At 40.5% G+C, this 14,607-nt stretch overlaps 1 protein-coding gene across 1 annotated transcript in view; it reads right to left on the reverse strand.

The window, feature by feature from the left end:
• Positions 1-14,607, reverse strand: part of RBPMS (RNA binding protein with multiple splicing) — a 74,011-nt gene that overhangs the window by 33,306 nt on the left and 26,098 nt on the right. The window contains exon 5 of the mRNA XM_014537885.1: positions 6,872-7,022. Coding sequence (XP_014393371.1) covers positions 6,872-6,956 — 85 coding nt within the window. The 5' untranslated portion in view covers positions 6,957-7,022. The remainder of the gene's footprint in view (positions 1-6,871; positions 7,023-14,607) is intronic.

The following is a 14,607-nucleotide window of genomic DNA, read 5'->3' on the forward strand; positions in this document are numbered from 1 at the left end:
AGCAGGAGCTACAGAGAGATCTGCAGATTCCTCCTCTTTGTTTGGGGTTTGGAGGTGCCCAGATGAGGCACAGCTGTGAAGCAATGCAGGCTGCTATCCAGCCTTGGGCCTTCTTTTGGAAGCTCTGGGGCTCTCTGACCCAGCTGCAGTTTGTTAGGTTTTAGATTGCAAAAGGCCAGGCCATTCATATGAAAAAGCCGATGCGCACAGCTTGGGTGGGGTTGTAAATTGGGTGGGGCGGGATCTCAGGGAATCACCAAGGCGGAACAAATAGCAATGGCTGCCCGTCAGCCCTGCCCCGAAGAGGTCTCTGGGTCTCTGTGTCCCATGGCCCCGTGCAGGAACAATGATCACTGCGAGCACCTCAGAGAAAGCCGCCCTTGTGTTCCGGCCTGATGCCAGGCAGTCCAGTTTATCCCCGTATGAGTCTGGGTCCCCAGAATCTCACCTGGAACGAGTTCAGAGCAGCCGGGAGCTTGAGACTCCTCCCAATTGAAAAAGACCACGGGGTACCCAGTTGCCAGCCCGTTTTGTGCGCCTGCGTACCTCCGCACTTCTGCACCTCCTCCCAGTCTCAATGCACTTTTCTCTTTCCTTCTAGTTGTCGCACTTCCACTCAGCTAACCTTCCCGTGGTTCTGGATGATATGTTTTGTCTTTTAGCTGTAGTTTTGATGTGGTTATGTGAGGCAGCAAGTTCAGGTGTTTACCTATGCTGCCATCTTGGTTCCTCTCCTCCATTGTCTAATATTACTTTAATATTTTTAAATTTAATTATTAAAGATTATCAAAATTATACACATCAAGGAAAAACTAGGAATGTGTGCAGGTTTGAAGATAGAGTGAATGAAAGTAGGCCTGTAAATATTGGTTGGCTCAGTAAATGCTTGACCCTTCTTTATAAAAGGAAAGCAGTATTTTTGCTTTGTCAGAGTGGGACATATACGGAAATAAACATTAGTTTAGGCCTCTGGTTTTTTAAGAGTATTTTGCTGTCTTTATTGACTGCAGTTTTGTTTCATGTTTTTATGTATTTCTCAGAATGTCTGGGGTCAAAGCACATGATAGATATCCTTATACATATCCTGAATGGCAAATGCATATATGTCCTAACTCTTGACTGTGGGCTTTTCTGTGATGTGACAGTGTGGCCCACAAACACTTGGTTGTGCTGGGCGAGAGGGGGTAGGAGACCACTCACTGGGTTACTCAATCAAAAGGAAGTCTGGATACGCAGAATGGAAATCATTGGCATGTTTCTGTGAACATCACTTCTGGTAGTTTCACACTGGTCCACAAGCACAGAATCCCTAGACAGTCCCCACTGTGGAGGTGCCTCAGAGGGAATGCGCATGAGTCAAATGCGTACAATCCTGTAAGCTCAGCTTCCATACTTTGATGTACTCATCTCCTTTACTCTCAGCAGCTGGCTGCCTCTGGCCTCCCCACTGTGTCCATCTCCTGACCTCTTTCCTTTACTATTGCCCAAGGTTTCTGACTGCCCAGAGTCCCTATTACCATCTTTCTCCAGAACTTCCTTTTCACACTTTGGGCTCCCCCCCTCCCATCCAGGGTCAGTATTGGATAAATGGGAAATTCCAGTGATGTCGCAGGAAAACTAGGAAATGGTCTGATGAGTCATAAATGGCTATGTGCTTATAAGTTTTTAAAGAGTGTCCATTTAAAAGCATGTTTTTGCTTTTGTGTGTGTGTTAGGGGGGCGGGGGTGAGGAGTGCAATGGAGGAGGAGATGAGTGAGTAGAAAGGACAACTTAACTTGAAAATTCCTTGCTGGTAATTTCAAACCTGATGGTGCATCAGAATCACTGAAAGAGCTTTTAAAAATGCAGAGCAAATGTCAGAAAGCTCTAGAACTTGGCAGTAATTTAGATTCCTGTAGTCCAATGCCAAGAATTCTGATTCTATGGGTCTGGTCTAGAGCTTTCTGACATTTGCTCCATAAAATTTGAATTGAAAGGGGGAATCTATGGAGTCAGAGTAAAGGCTCTGTGAGTGCTGGCTACTTCCACCCTCACAACTATGAGGGACAAAAGGCACAGATATTCTGACATGCACATATTAACAGTAACTGAGTGCTCATTACGTGTCCCTCTTCTAACTTACATATGTCAATTAATTCAATTCTCACAACCCTATGGGAGATACAATTATTATTGCCATTTTATAGATGAGACCCAGAGTTTAAGTAACTAGACCAAAGTTATAAAACTGATGAAGTGACAGACCAGAATTTAAATACAGGCTCTATCACTTGATGTATTAGTCTGCCGTAACAAAATACCACAGGCCGAGTGGCTTAAACAATAGAAATTAATTTTCTCAGAGTTCTAGAGGCTAGAAGTCCAAGGTCAAGGTGTCAGCAGGCTTGGCTTCCCCTGAGGCCTCTGCCCATGGCTTGCAGTGCCTATTTGCTGTGTTCACACATGGCTTTTCCTCTGTGAGCACATCCCAGGTATCTCTTTTTCTTCTCATAAGGACGCCAGTCATATTGGGCCCACCCTAATGGCCTCATTTTAATTTACTCACCCCTTTAAGGCCTCCCTCCAAATATGGTTACATTTGGAGCTACTGGAGGCTGGGACTTCAACATTCGAATTTTGGTAGAATGCAATTCAATCCATAACACGTGAAGACTATGTAATCTCAAGCAAGTTACTGAACCTTCCTATGTCTCAGTTTCTTCAAATGTAAAATAGTGCTATTGAGAATCAAATGAGATAATTCATGTAAAATGTTTAGCAGTGTCTGGCACAGAGTATTATCATTATATGGTTGAGAAAAACAAAAATCAGAGTGACGGTGAGTTGCCCTGTTTTCATCTCTTGAGTACTTATACTACAGAACATGACTTTTCTGTACAATCAAATGGATAATCTAGAAGAATTTTATATAACACTAGAGGCCTGGTGCACGAAATTCCAATACTAGGGCGGGGGGTAGGGGGGGTCCCTCAGCCCAGCTTGTGCCCTCTCGCAGTCCTGGAGCCCGCAGGGGATGTCCGACTGACGGCTTAGGCCCACTCCCTGTAGGGCAGTCGGACATCCTTAGCACTGCCGCGGAGGCGGGAGAGGCTCCCACCACCACCGCTGCACTCACCAGCCGTAAGCCTGGCTCAGGGCTTCTGGCTAAGCTATGCTCCCCCTGTGAGAGCACACTGACCACCAGGGGGCAGCTCCTGCATAGCAACCGGTCATTCTGCCATTTGGTCGATTTGCATATTAGCCTTTTATTATGTAGGATAACTTTTCTACATCTCTTTCTTTCTTCTAGTATTTTCCTTACTTTATTATATAAAAGAGAGTACGAGAAGGGGAAGCTCAAATTAATAAAAATTTAGTTAGGGAAATGTACTACTTTCCTGAGATTGTATGTGAACTTTGTTAATCCTTTCTCCTAATTTGCAAAGACAATTGGATACAGTCATACAGCGATGATACCTCATAAGATCAATATCTACTTTTAACTATTAGGAAAGAAAACAACTGAGTGCTTTTTAAAAAAATTAAGATTGCCCTGGCTGAGTAGTTCAGTTGGTTGGAGCATCATCCTACATACCAAAAGACTGTGGGTTTGATTCCTAGTCAGTGCACATACCTAGGTTGCAGATCCGATCCCTATTGGGGGTCAAACTGATTGATGTTTCTCTCTCACACTGATGTTTCTCTCTATTTCCTTTCCTCTTTCTTTAAAACTAATTTTTTTTTTTAAAAAGATTGTACTTAACATTTGCCTAGTACTCTACATATATTACAACCATTTAATCCGCAACACAATCATATGGTGTTTTATTTAGCTCTATAGTCATGAAAAGGTATTATTCCCTTTCTATAGTTGAAGGAACAGGAACATAACAAGGTTAATTTTTTTTAAGGTCACAAAGCTTGATGATTAACTGGCAAAGTCAGAACTCTCACTGACATCTTCAAGTCTAAGACCAAGGTTCTCCACTGAGGCCACCATCTCTGCCTTGGCAAGCTGCAATACCTGGTTTTCTCAATCTTCACGCTTACCACAAACAGAGCCAGTGCTCAGCAAATATGATGGTTTGATTTGGAGCAATCTAGACTAAGCTGCAAGGAATCTTCTATAGCCTTTGTAAAAGCCGAGTTTCCTGACAACTATCACCAACCCCTTGGGCTGAAAGCTTTTTAAAAAATCTGTATATTTTTTATTGATGTTAGAGAAGCATTTATAAAAAACCTCTCCCTAATGGCCTACAACAGGGACACCTATAACGTTTCTCCAACTCTCAAAGTCTATGATTCCATGGCAAGTCTATTCCTGACAGGCAATTAAACCGTTCACCTAGAGCACCAGTTGTGTGCAAATATCACTGGATTCGCCAGTTCAGAACCACCACTGTTCTTAGTCTGCAGTATGCTTCTGGAAAAGTGACAATTCTGTGTATATGACAGGGAAGTTATCAATTCAAGAGGGAATGGTAATAGATGATAAGGTCGATCTGAGTCACAGTGGAACTGCTGTTTGTCAAGGCCTCTATGTCGTAAAAGGAGCTATATTAAGAAAAATCATGCTAACTTTTATTTTCTCAAGAATATACGGCTTGTTGGATTTCTTTTTTTAGCTTCAAGTTTGTTGTGCCATGAGCAGACAGGCAAGGGTTGTTTTTTGTTTAAAAAATGTGTTTTTATTGATTTTAGAGAAAGAGGAAGGGAGAGGGATAAAGAGATAGAAACACTCATCAGCTGCCTCCTGCACGCTCCCTCCTATTGGGGATCGAGCCCACAACCTGGGCATGTGCACCAACCAGGAAGTGACTTCCTGGTTCATGAGTCAACACTCAACCACTGAGCCACCCCAGCAGGGCTGACAGGCAAGATTTGACCCCACCATAGAAACTATCTGAGCACTTCTGAGTTGTCCTGTACACAGGGAAGGGAGGTAGGCAGAGGGGGCCAAAGCAGTGTCTAAACTCAACTAAGTTTTCCTGTGACTTCAGGGATTTGTGGATGTTTGCTTTGTTCATCTCCATTGCTTCTGTGTACCCTGCTGTGAACTGGCTATCACCTTGCTGGCTACCTGTTTCATAGAGCTGCTGTAGCAGACTTAGAAAACATTTTGACTTCTCAGAGAAAGCACTGTATAAAGAACTGAAAGGGTCAAGTATGGCAAGCATTCCACTTCCTGTCTGAGGCAGGCAATTTCTCCAAAAAGTAAAGTCGGCAAACTGCGGCTCGCAAGCCACATGTGGCTCTTTGGCCCATTGAGTGTGGCTCTTCCTAAGCCTTAAGAGTACCCTAATTAAGTTAATAACAATGTACCTACATATATAGTTTAAGTTTAAAAAATTTGGCTCTCAAAAGAAATTTCAATCGTTGTACTGTTGTTATTTGGCTCTGTTGACTAATGAGTTTGCCGACCACTGCTCTAGGTTATCTTTTCTAAATCAAAGTATCCTACAAATACTCTTTTCTGATGCCTTAATTAAGAGAAAAAAATTTTCAGAAAAAAGTCATACAAATGGAATAATTCTGCAAGTAGCTAAATTAAAATTTTTTTATTTAATATTTATAAATTTATGCAATATACAAGGTACTGAGCTAGATGCTGTAGGGATACAGAATTATGTAAGAAATGTCTATACATACTCCCTTAGTGCCCCTACACCTTCAAATGAAACTTTCTTTTAGATTTCCTTTCCAAATAAACAAAGATTTCATTTCCCTAGGACATGGAAGAACAAATTTTTTTCTCTGTTATCACTATTAATTTTCCTTTGTTCAGAAAAATTCTAGAACACACTGGGAGAGAAAGTCTTTCATCTGTTAGTTTCCACCAACAAGCAGCAGCTTTCTCAAGAGTGACTGAGCTACAGAATGACTGCAACTTCCAAAGTAACCTGATTAACTCTGACAGGCACATGACAGGGGAAGAAAGGAGCCCATGTGATCTTCAATTTCAATAAGAAAAGTTGGAACATATTGTCAGAGAGCGCAGGAAGGAGATGAAGATCATGTGGTTTGAGAAGATGAAGAACGAGAGTATAGGAATATTCCAAATAACAGCAAGTCATTTGGGATTCCCGAATGCCCTGCCATAGTTAATCACACACAGCTACGCAATGAAAGGACAAGTTGAGGCCATCTCACGTCGCACTTCTGCTAGTGATTGAGCTTGAGAAAGAAAATTAAGACAAGCTTTTCAATCAAACACCGAAATTGTAGCCTGGACATTTAAGGATATAAGCTCATGAAGTGGGGTAAAATACTTGTTTAGCAATTAGTCAAGTGTTAATACCCAATTAATTTAAAACAGAAAGCCCCAGATTTCCTTAAATCTTTACTGGCATTAGTTTGCTGGAACTGATTGGTCCAATATATAAATGCTTTGTTGTGTTTACTTTCCCCCTGAGATTTATGACCAAACTGTTCTCAAAAATAGAATAAATTTCTTAATATCCGCTTCTTTCACTTTTAACATTGTATTTTCCCCAAACCGCAGAACTGATGTTCTCCAACGAATGAAATAAAGTGATTGCTGAGAACTAACTGTCATGTCCAAGAATGGGGAAATAAAAAAGGGTTTACACTCCAAGGCAAATAGGGAATACTCACGATAAAGTTAAGACCATTAAGGAAATCTACAACACATCCAAATTTTGTAGTTATAGCTCTGATCTAGCCGAACCATCATTTGAGACAGCCAATCACAAACAAGACAGCCGTATCTGGAGTTCGGACAGCACGAATAGGCAGCCTCTCCACGGAAATGAACATCATCCTCAGCCAGCTCCGTCCCATGGTATGCTCTCACATGCAGCACATAAGCTAGTCTTAGTGATCCATTTTTCGTTTTTGTTTTCCTTAAAAATGAAAAGTAGATCCACTTACATGGCTCTCTGGCAATGAACTGAGGTACAGTGTTGGGCAGAGGAGTACTGGGGTTTGGAGTCCCTACTAGTTTGTTCTTGGCCATCTTCGTGTTTGCCTTAGCAAACTCTAGTCGTAGTGTTTGCGGAATTTCAGGATCGAAGCGGATGCCCTTTGGAAATAAAAGAACAAATGGAAGATGTTTTTATTTCCTTAGAGTCAAACCGGAATGATGACAAAATAAACACACCAGTAAATCCTGGCCTATCTGAAAAAGAAAAAAAGTCAGCAAGAGCTCTCATTCCCGCTACTTTGCACAGGATGCATGAAAACTCATAACCCAACAAGTCCAGAAAGCCAGGGAGATTTCGTTTATTTCTTTTTTAGTTACATGGGTTTTCAACTCTCCTTCATGGCTTTTCCTCTTGGACAAAAACTTTCAAATTCAAGTGTTAAACTTAGACCAGCAAATTATGAGCACAGATAAACACTTCAATTAATGGTTACCAATAAGAGTAAAAAGGTTAGTGTAAAACCCTGTGCAATACTAGAAAGTCTAACTCCTGAAATATAATAAAAGGCCCAGGCCTGACCCGCGTACTGACACTGGTATGCTCTCACTTTATTTCACTTAAACAATGCGATTAGTTCTCAGCAATCACTTTATTTCACTTAAACAATGCGATTCTTCAATGCCTCAGCTTACAGAGGGAAATTCCCATCCCTATCTAACTGGAGAGCTTTCATAACAGTGACGCATGTACTCAGAGTTACTAAGACAGGAATTAAACAGTTTTAAGATTTCAATATAACAAGTATCATTTAATTTCAGTTGCCTTATAAATTTATATAAAATCTAAATGTCTTGATGTGGTTAAGTCCTGATCTTGATTATAGCTGGCTTATTAGCTACACAGAGAAACAACAGATTGTATGGGCCAGAGAGAGGATAGTCATTTCAATTACCCTGACCGAATTATTTCAGTTTACCTAAAACAAAAACATTCAATGAAATAAATCACATACACTATAAAATACAAGATTTGCAGTGGTTCTCAACCTTCTTAATGCCACAACCCTTTAATACAGTTCCTCATGTGGTGACCCCCAACCATAAAATTATTTTCATTGCTACTTCATAACTGTAATTTTGCTACTGTTATGAATCGTAATGTAAATATCTGATATGCTATATGTGTTTTCCGATGGTCGCGACCCACAGGTTGAGAACCGCTGATTTAGGGCAAGATAAGTGTATTTTGCCCCTCCCCCCCACCATCCAAGAATGCCTCCATTGCTAAGCATAACAAATCATTTCATGACACCTATGTCCAATAACCGGCATTCTGAACACAAACCATATCATCAAAAAGATACCCCAGTATAGTGTATAAATATGCACCAAAATCAGATTTAGGTCCCAGGTTTGTCTGTATATGTTTTGGGAAAGAAGTTCTGAAAATGACTATCCTAAAGAACACAGGTAGGCCTGTGGGCCCCAAAGCCCCCTCTCTTCTCCTTGATTAGCTTGAAGAAAAACAAGAGCAATTTCCACAGGAAATTAGGAAGAATCTCTGACTCTGCTGATCAGGATGAACAACTGAATTTCACAGGCTCAGTTCCAAAGATGGGAGGAAGAGCTTGTGAGTGGATGGAAACAGCAGTAAGAGAAATAAAGTGGGGGAGAGAGAGGGAAGACAGGTCCTCTGAGAGGTACAACAAAGGCCAGAGCCTGACCCAGATGTCCTGGTGGGTGGAATTTCTCTGTGGGCCTGATTTAAGATTCTCTTAGAACAGTGGTTCTCAACCTTCTGGCCCTTTAAATACAGTTCCTCATGTTGTGACCCAACCATAAAATTATTTTCATTGCTACTTCATAACTGTAATGTTGCTACTGTTATGAATCGTAATGTAAATATCTGATATGCAGGATGGTCTTAGGCGACCCCTGTGAAAGGGTCGTTCGACCGCCAAAGGGGTCGTGACCCACAGGTTGAGAACCGCTGTCTTAGAAGAAACCAACTGAAGTTGGCAAACAGGTGTGTGTGGGGGGCGGGGGGAGGGGAAGAAAGGGACTCTCGTTGTGCAGCCCTAACCAACAACAAAAAGTGAAAAGAAGTGCGTTATATGAGACAGAAAAAAATTATTTTAACTGGTCTCAGTTTTTGTTTTAATCTGGGAAACCTTAGTATTATATTGCTAAAAATGTATACAGTATAAGGAAAAAGAACAAAGCAAAATTCTGAAGCAGTGTTTGCTCCCATCCACTCTACTTAAGAGCATTTTACTCTATGAGCACTAATATCACAACAGAATAAACATTTCTAAACATGGACCCGAAGGCTGTGGTCTTTCTGGGAGGCAAGCGCAGTCCCTGTGTGTCATTTAAAGTATGCTGTGATAGAATTTGCATGTTCACATCACACACCCTCAGGCACACATGTGACAACCTGCCATCAGTTTCAGTATGTCCTCACCAGCACTAAACTCCATGAACCTCTTTATGAAGAAGCAGCTTTCCTAAACCTGAGCCACATCAACCTGAGCACTGTGGCCTGGGCCACTGCAATGCAAGGAGAACATCCTGGGACCGGTCAGTCCTCTGGAGCTTCCAGCCTCAGGTAATGAGGCTGCATATCTGAATTTGATGCCTCAGCTTTTTCACTGGTGTTTCAGAGTCAGCTGAGGCTCCACACATGTGCTTGCCTCCTACATAACCTAAGCTGGTGGCTCAGGTCCTAAAACACACCAAAGGGAGTCTCCCCCACCTCCCACCCCCCTCTTTACACCCCTCCTCCACTGAGAGAAAATAGCACCACCATCATGTTCCAAATCAAAGTTCCAGCTCCTTATTAAAAAAGCTAAGAAGTTAAAATGACCTAATTTGTTTGGCAGCTTTTTCATAGGCTGGAGGCTTAGAATACAAGCCACATTCCTCTGATATCTTTAGCAGCAATACCATATTTGGTAATCAATATCCTGCTCAGCTCAGTTTCTATCCATAGGGATTAGCCAAGCCCAAAACATTTTAAATGTTCAAAGATGATGAAGAGGAGGCAGAGGGGGTGGGGTAGGGAGAATATGGAAGAGGAAGAGATTTAAAAGAGGGAGACAGATAAGGAGGAGACGTGAAAAAATACCTTGTGCTTTTAATTAAAGCCTAACAAGATTATTTTCTGGCCACAATGACTTCACATTAAATGCTGTCAGGATAAGATGACTGCCAAGTCAAAACTGTGCCTCTCAAAATCAACTTTTTTACTCTCTTGCCTATACTTCACCAAAACCCATCTTATAATGAACTGAAACTTTTCCATGTGTAAATGTTGTCTTCTTTACAAGGTGAGCAGAAAGGACAGTTTCTGGACAGCAGTTATGATATCAATTTGAGAACAGTTACTTAGAAACAACCCAACCTGATAGGCTACAGGGACAGCCGACAATCTTCAAGATGGGCCTAAAGCATTGTGACCAAACCAACAGAGGTTCATTATGATCCTCAAGAGCTGAACTCCCTCCCTAGGGCCAACTCTGGGAGGTATAGACACTGTTGACAAATACAGTATCCTAAGTAGTCTAGTATATTTAAGAGCACACAAGAGCAGTTTCAAATACATATGCTTATGTATTATGGACTGAATGCTGTGTCTTCCCAAAATTCATATGTTAACCCCAAGGTGATAATAATTGAAGGTGGGGCCTTTGGGAAGTAATTAGGTTCAGATGAGGTCATGAGGGTGGGGCCCCTTTGATGGGATCAGTACCCTTAGAAGAAGAAATACCAGGGATCTCTTTTACTAAGAACACACACCAAGGAAAGGCCATGTGAACACATAGTGAGAAGCCGGTGGTCTGCAAGGAAGGGGGCCCTTGCCAGATACTGAATCTGTTGAGAACTTGATCTTAGACTTTCTAGCCACCAGAACTAAGAAAATTAAATCTCTGTTGTTTGAGTCATCCAACATATGGTATTTTGTTATAGCAGCTGGAACTGACAGAGACATCACGTTAACACAGTTTCCTTTCTTGAGCCATAGTTGCTAAAATACCTCGTAGTATTCTCCCTGAAACTTCTGTGTTTCCACATAAGCAAACCTCCCTCCTTTTCTACCAATCACATCCCCAATCCCACCTTTCACCTTACTGCGGGTGACTCAACCAACAGGAACAGTTTTATTTAACAACTTTTGTAATGCCTGGTACATGTGATCACTAGAAGGCCTCATGATTCAATCTCAAAAGCTACAGAAAACAATTAGAGACACGAAATAAAACTGAAATTCTGCATTTACTGAATCTGTTGACAACTTGATCTTAGACTTTCTAGCCACCAGAACTAAGAAAATTCAATCTGTTGTTTGAGTCATCCACACTACAATGCTCTAAACTCAAAGAAAGTCAGTTATTGCATTCAAGACTGTTGAGGGAATTTTTAAAAAATCCTTTTTCACTTACATGTAAATAAAGCTCAAGAACTACTTGTGAATAGAAAGGTTAAAAGGACCATTTTCTGGACTTAGGAGACTGGAACAGACCAGACATAAAGCAACCAGAGCCTCCCTGGAAAGAGACGTTGATTGGGATGGTTTTTCTGCTGGTCCTGGGAAGGGTACCAGAGGCCAATGTCTAGGTTCTGTGCCCTTACTCCCATGACAATAGCTGACTATTTAAGGGACAGATGCTGCCCAAAGTGACCAAAAATGCTTTTCTGTTCTGAAGATTTCAACCGTGAATGCAGAGCTATAGAAAATGAAAGTGGTTGGAGCGGAGTCACATTCATAGTCTTCCACTAGAGAAAACATCTCTGAACTCCTGCTACTGAGGTCTTCAGAGCTGTCCTGATGTCTGATGGAATCTTGTCAATTTGGTACATGCTTCAATTCTGTGAGCTACCAGGTATCCTAGTGTCCTTATGAATGGTTCTACCGTTAAAGTTGGTTTATTAATCCTGGACAATTATTTTAGGGACAATAGAAGCATTCATTAGAGAGAGAGAGAAAAAAAGTCAAGAATAAAACAAGGCTATATGTATGTACTAAGAAATATGCCCATGGTAATATTATGTTTAAAAAAAGGTACTTAACAATGTTTAGTAGTCTTGGGGGGACTCTGTATATGTGTGTGTGTATGAACACATTAGTCTATCTGTGTAGGCCCAGGAATGTTTATAATGTGACAACCATCCTGTTAACAGTGGAAACTTTGGTGGTGGTGGTGGCAGGGATAGGAGAAAGAGGGAACGGGACACCATGACTTCTATTCTGTTTAATTTCGTATTGCTTGAACTTACAAGAGTGTATAATTTATAAATTTATGATTTTTTAAAAAGTGTGAGAGAGCCAGAATAAGTCATTTCCTCTGGAGTACTAGTAGAGCCAGAGCAGATGTAGGAGTAGTAGACATGTAGACAACCAGGCACAGAGTATTCAACCAGCTAGGTTGGTGTTTTTTTGTTAAATTCTTAAAAATACTTTATTTTGAAATAATTTCAGACTTTTAAAAAAGTTGCAGATGTAGTATAAAGAGTTCCTTTGCCCAGATTTGCCACACAAACTTTTATTTTCCCCTCCTTGAATAGGTTTAATAAGTTGAAAGGATGATGCCCCTTTACCCTTTATAGCAGCGGTTCTCAACCTGTGGGTCTCGACCCCTTCACAGGGGTTGCCTAAAACCATCAGAAAACACATATATAATTACATATTGTTTTTGTGATTAATCACTATGCTTTAATTATGTTCAATTTGTAACAATGAAAATACATCCTGCATATCAGATATTTACATTACAATTCATAACAGTAGCAAAATTACAGTTATGAAGTAGAAACGAAAATAATTTTATGGTTGGGGGTTACCACAACATGAGGAACTGTATTAAAGGGTCGCGGCATTAGGAAGGTTGAGAATCACTGCTTTATAGTCTGATTTCCTAAAAACATCTTTGTTTTCCTGATCCAGGATCCAATCCAGATTCATATATAGCATTCAGTTGTCATCTCTTCAGTCTCCTGAAATATTTTCCTCAGTCCTTGTCATTTATGACCTTGACATTTTTGAAGAGTACAGTGGCTATTTATTTTGTACAATGACCCTCAATTTGGGTTTATCTGACTTCTTAATTAGATTCAGGTTATGCATTTTTGGCAGGAATAAGAGATTTGTATCAATCTCAATGCATATCATGATATCATTTTTGTCTTATTACTAGCAATAACTAATCACTTGTCAAGTTTCTCACTGTAAGGCTACTAGTTTCCCTTTTTAATTAGTAAGTATCTCATATAGGGAGATATTTTGAGACTATATAAATATCTTATTTCTCAATAAACTTTCACCCACAAATTTTATCATCTGTTGATGATTTTTACCTAAAGCAATCACTACTACTGTGGTTGCCAAATGATGATTTGCTAATCATTCCTTCTGTATTTATCAGTTTTTCTCCTCTAAGGAAAAGCTTACCCTTCTGCTTCGTTTACTATCTATTCATTAATTTGTTCATTAATTCACTCATACATCAGTGGTGATTCATAGCTTATTTTATTCTAGGATTTATAATTTATTATTATCACTTGTTTCAGTGCTAAAATTTTCTAAGATTTACATGTACATGCGCACACACACACACACACACACACACTTTCCCATCTACATCTATTTCGATATATTAAAAACACAAGTTTGTACTGATAGTTCTAATTCAAACCTAACACGGCTGGTTAATTTTAACCTTCTCTTTCTGTATTTGTAACTCCTTCTCTGAATGTTAGTTCACATTACTGACTATACATTTATTTATTTATTTGCTCAATACAGGAATGTATACAAAGTTTCAGAATTGCTAAACAATATCAACAAACCACCCCCCCAAACTAATCAACTAATTGTCATTATTCATTTACAGTTCCTTTTGTCGTTAGCCTAAAAGTAGCAGTCAATATGTATATTTAAGAATTATTTGGGTTAGTTCTCATGGGCCCTCCTCCCCCCATTCAGTGTAGCTGTATTATTCATTTGAAATAGATTCATCTATTTCTGTTTATACTCAGTTTAGGGTCCTTCTCCATCCTTGTCTTCACGTTATTTTCTCTTTACCTATGTATTTACAGCAGGTAAGATTGTTTTACCACTTAAAAAGTTAAGGTTAATTCATCAACTCATTTTATCTTTGTTTACTCACTTACGACTAATTTTATGTATTTGACTAAAAGCTGAGGACCCAGAATTTTAACAGCAACGTCCCTCACTTGCTGAGACTTACTGACATTGAACCTTTTGAAAGAAGATCTACACTAATAAAAGACAAACATGCAAATTGACCATACCTTTGCTACGCCTTAAGCCATGCCCACCAGCCAATCAGAGCAACTATATGCAAATTAACCCAACCAAGATGGCGGCCGGCAGCCACGGAACTGGAGCAAGCAGGAGGCTTGGTTGCCCCAATGATGGAGGAAGTCAAGATTACCTCCTGCCGCGGCCGGCTCTGAGCTCCACTCAAAGCAACAAAGTTTCAGTTATAGAAGGCAAATAAACCCCAGATACCTGCTTTCAGCCGGCTGTGGCCACGGAACTGGAGCGAGCAGGAGGCTTCCCCCCACCCACCCTGGCCGGCTCTGAGCTCCTCTCAAGGCTACAAAGTTTCAATTATAGAAGGTAAATAAATCCCAGAATAAAAAAATAAATAAATAAAGGAGAGGCTGGGAGCTTCCGTCACCGGGGAGCTTGGCCAGCCTGAAAACGGCCCTCAGCCCCTCA

The sequence above is a fragment of the Myotis brandtii genome, unplaced genomic scaffold, assembly GCF_000412655.1.
Source record: "Myotis brandtii unplaced genomic scaffold, ASM41265v1 scaffold185, whole genome shotgun sequence".
Classification (NCBI taxonomy): domain Eukaryota; kingdom Metazoa; phylum Chordata; class Mammalia; order Chiroptera; family Vespertilionidae; genus Myotis; species Myotis brandtii.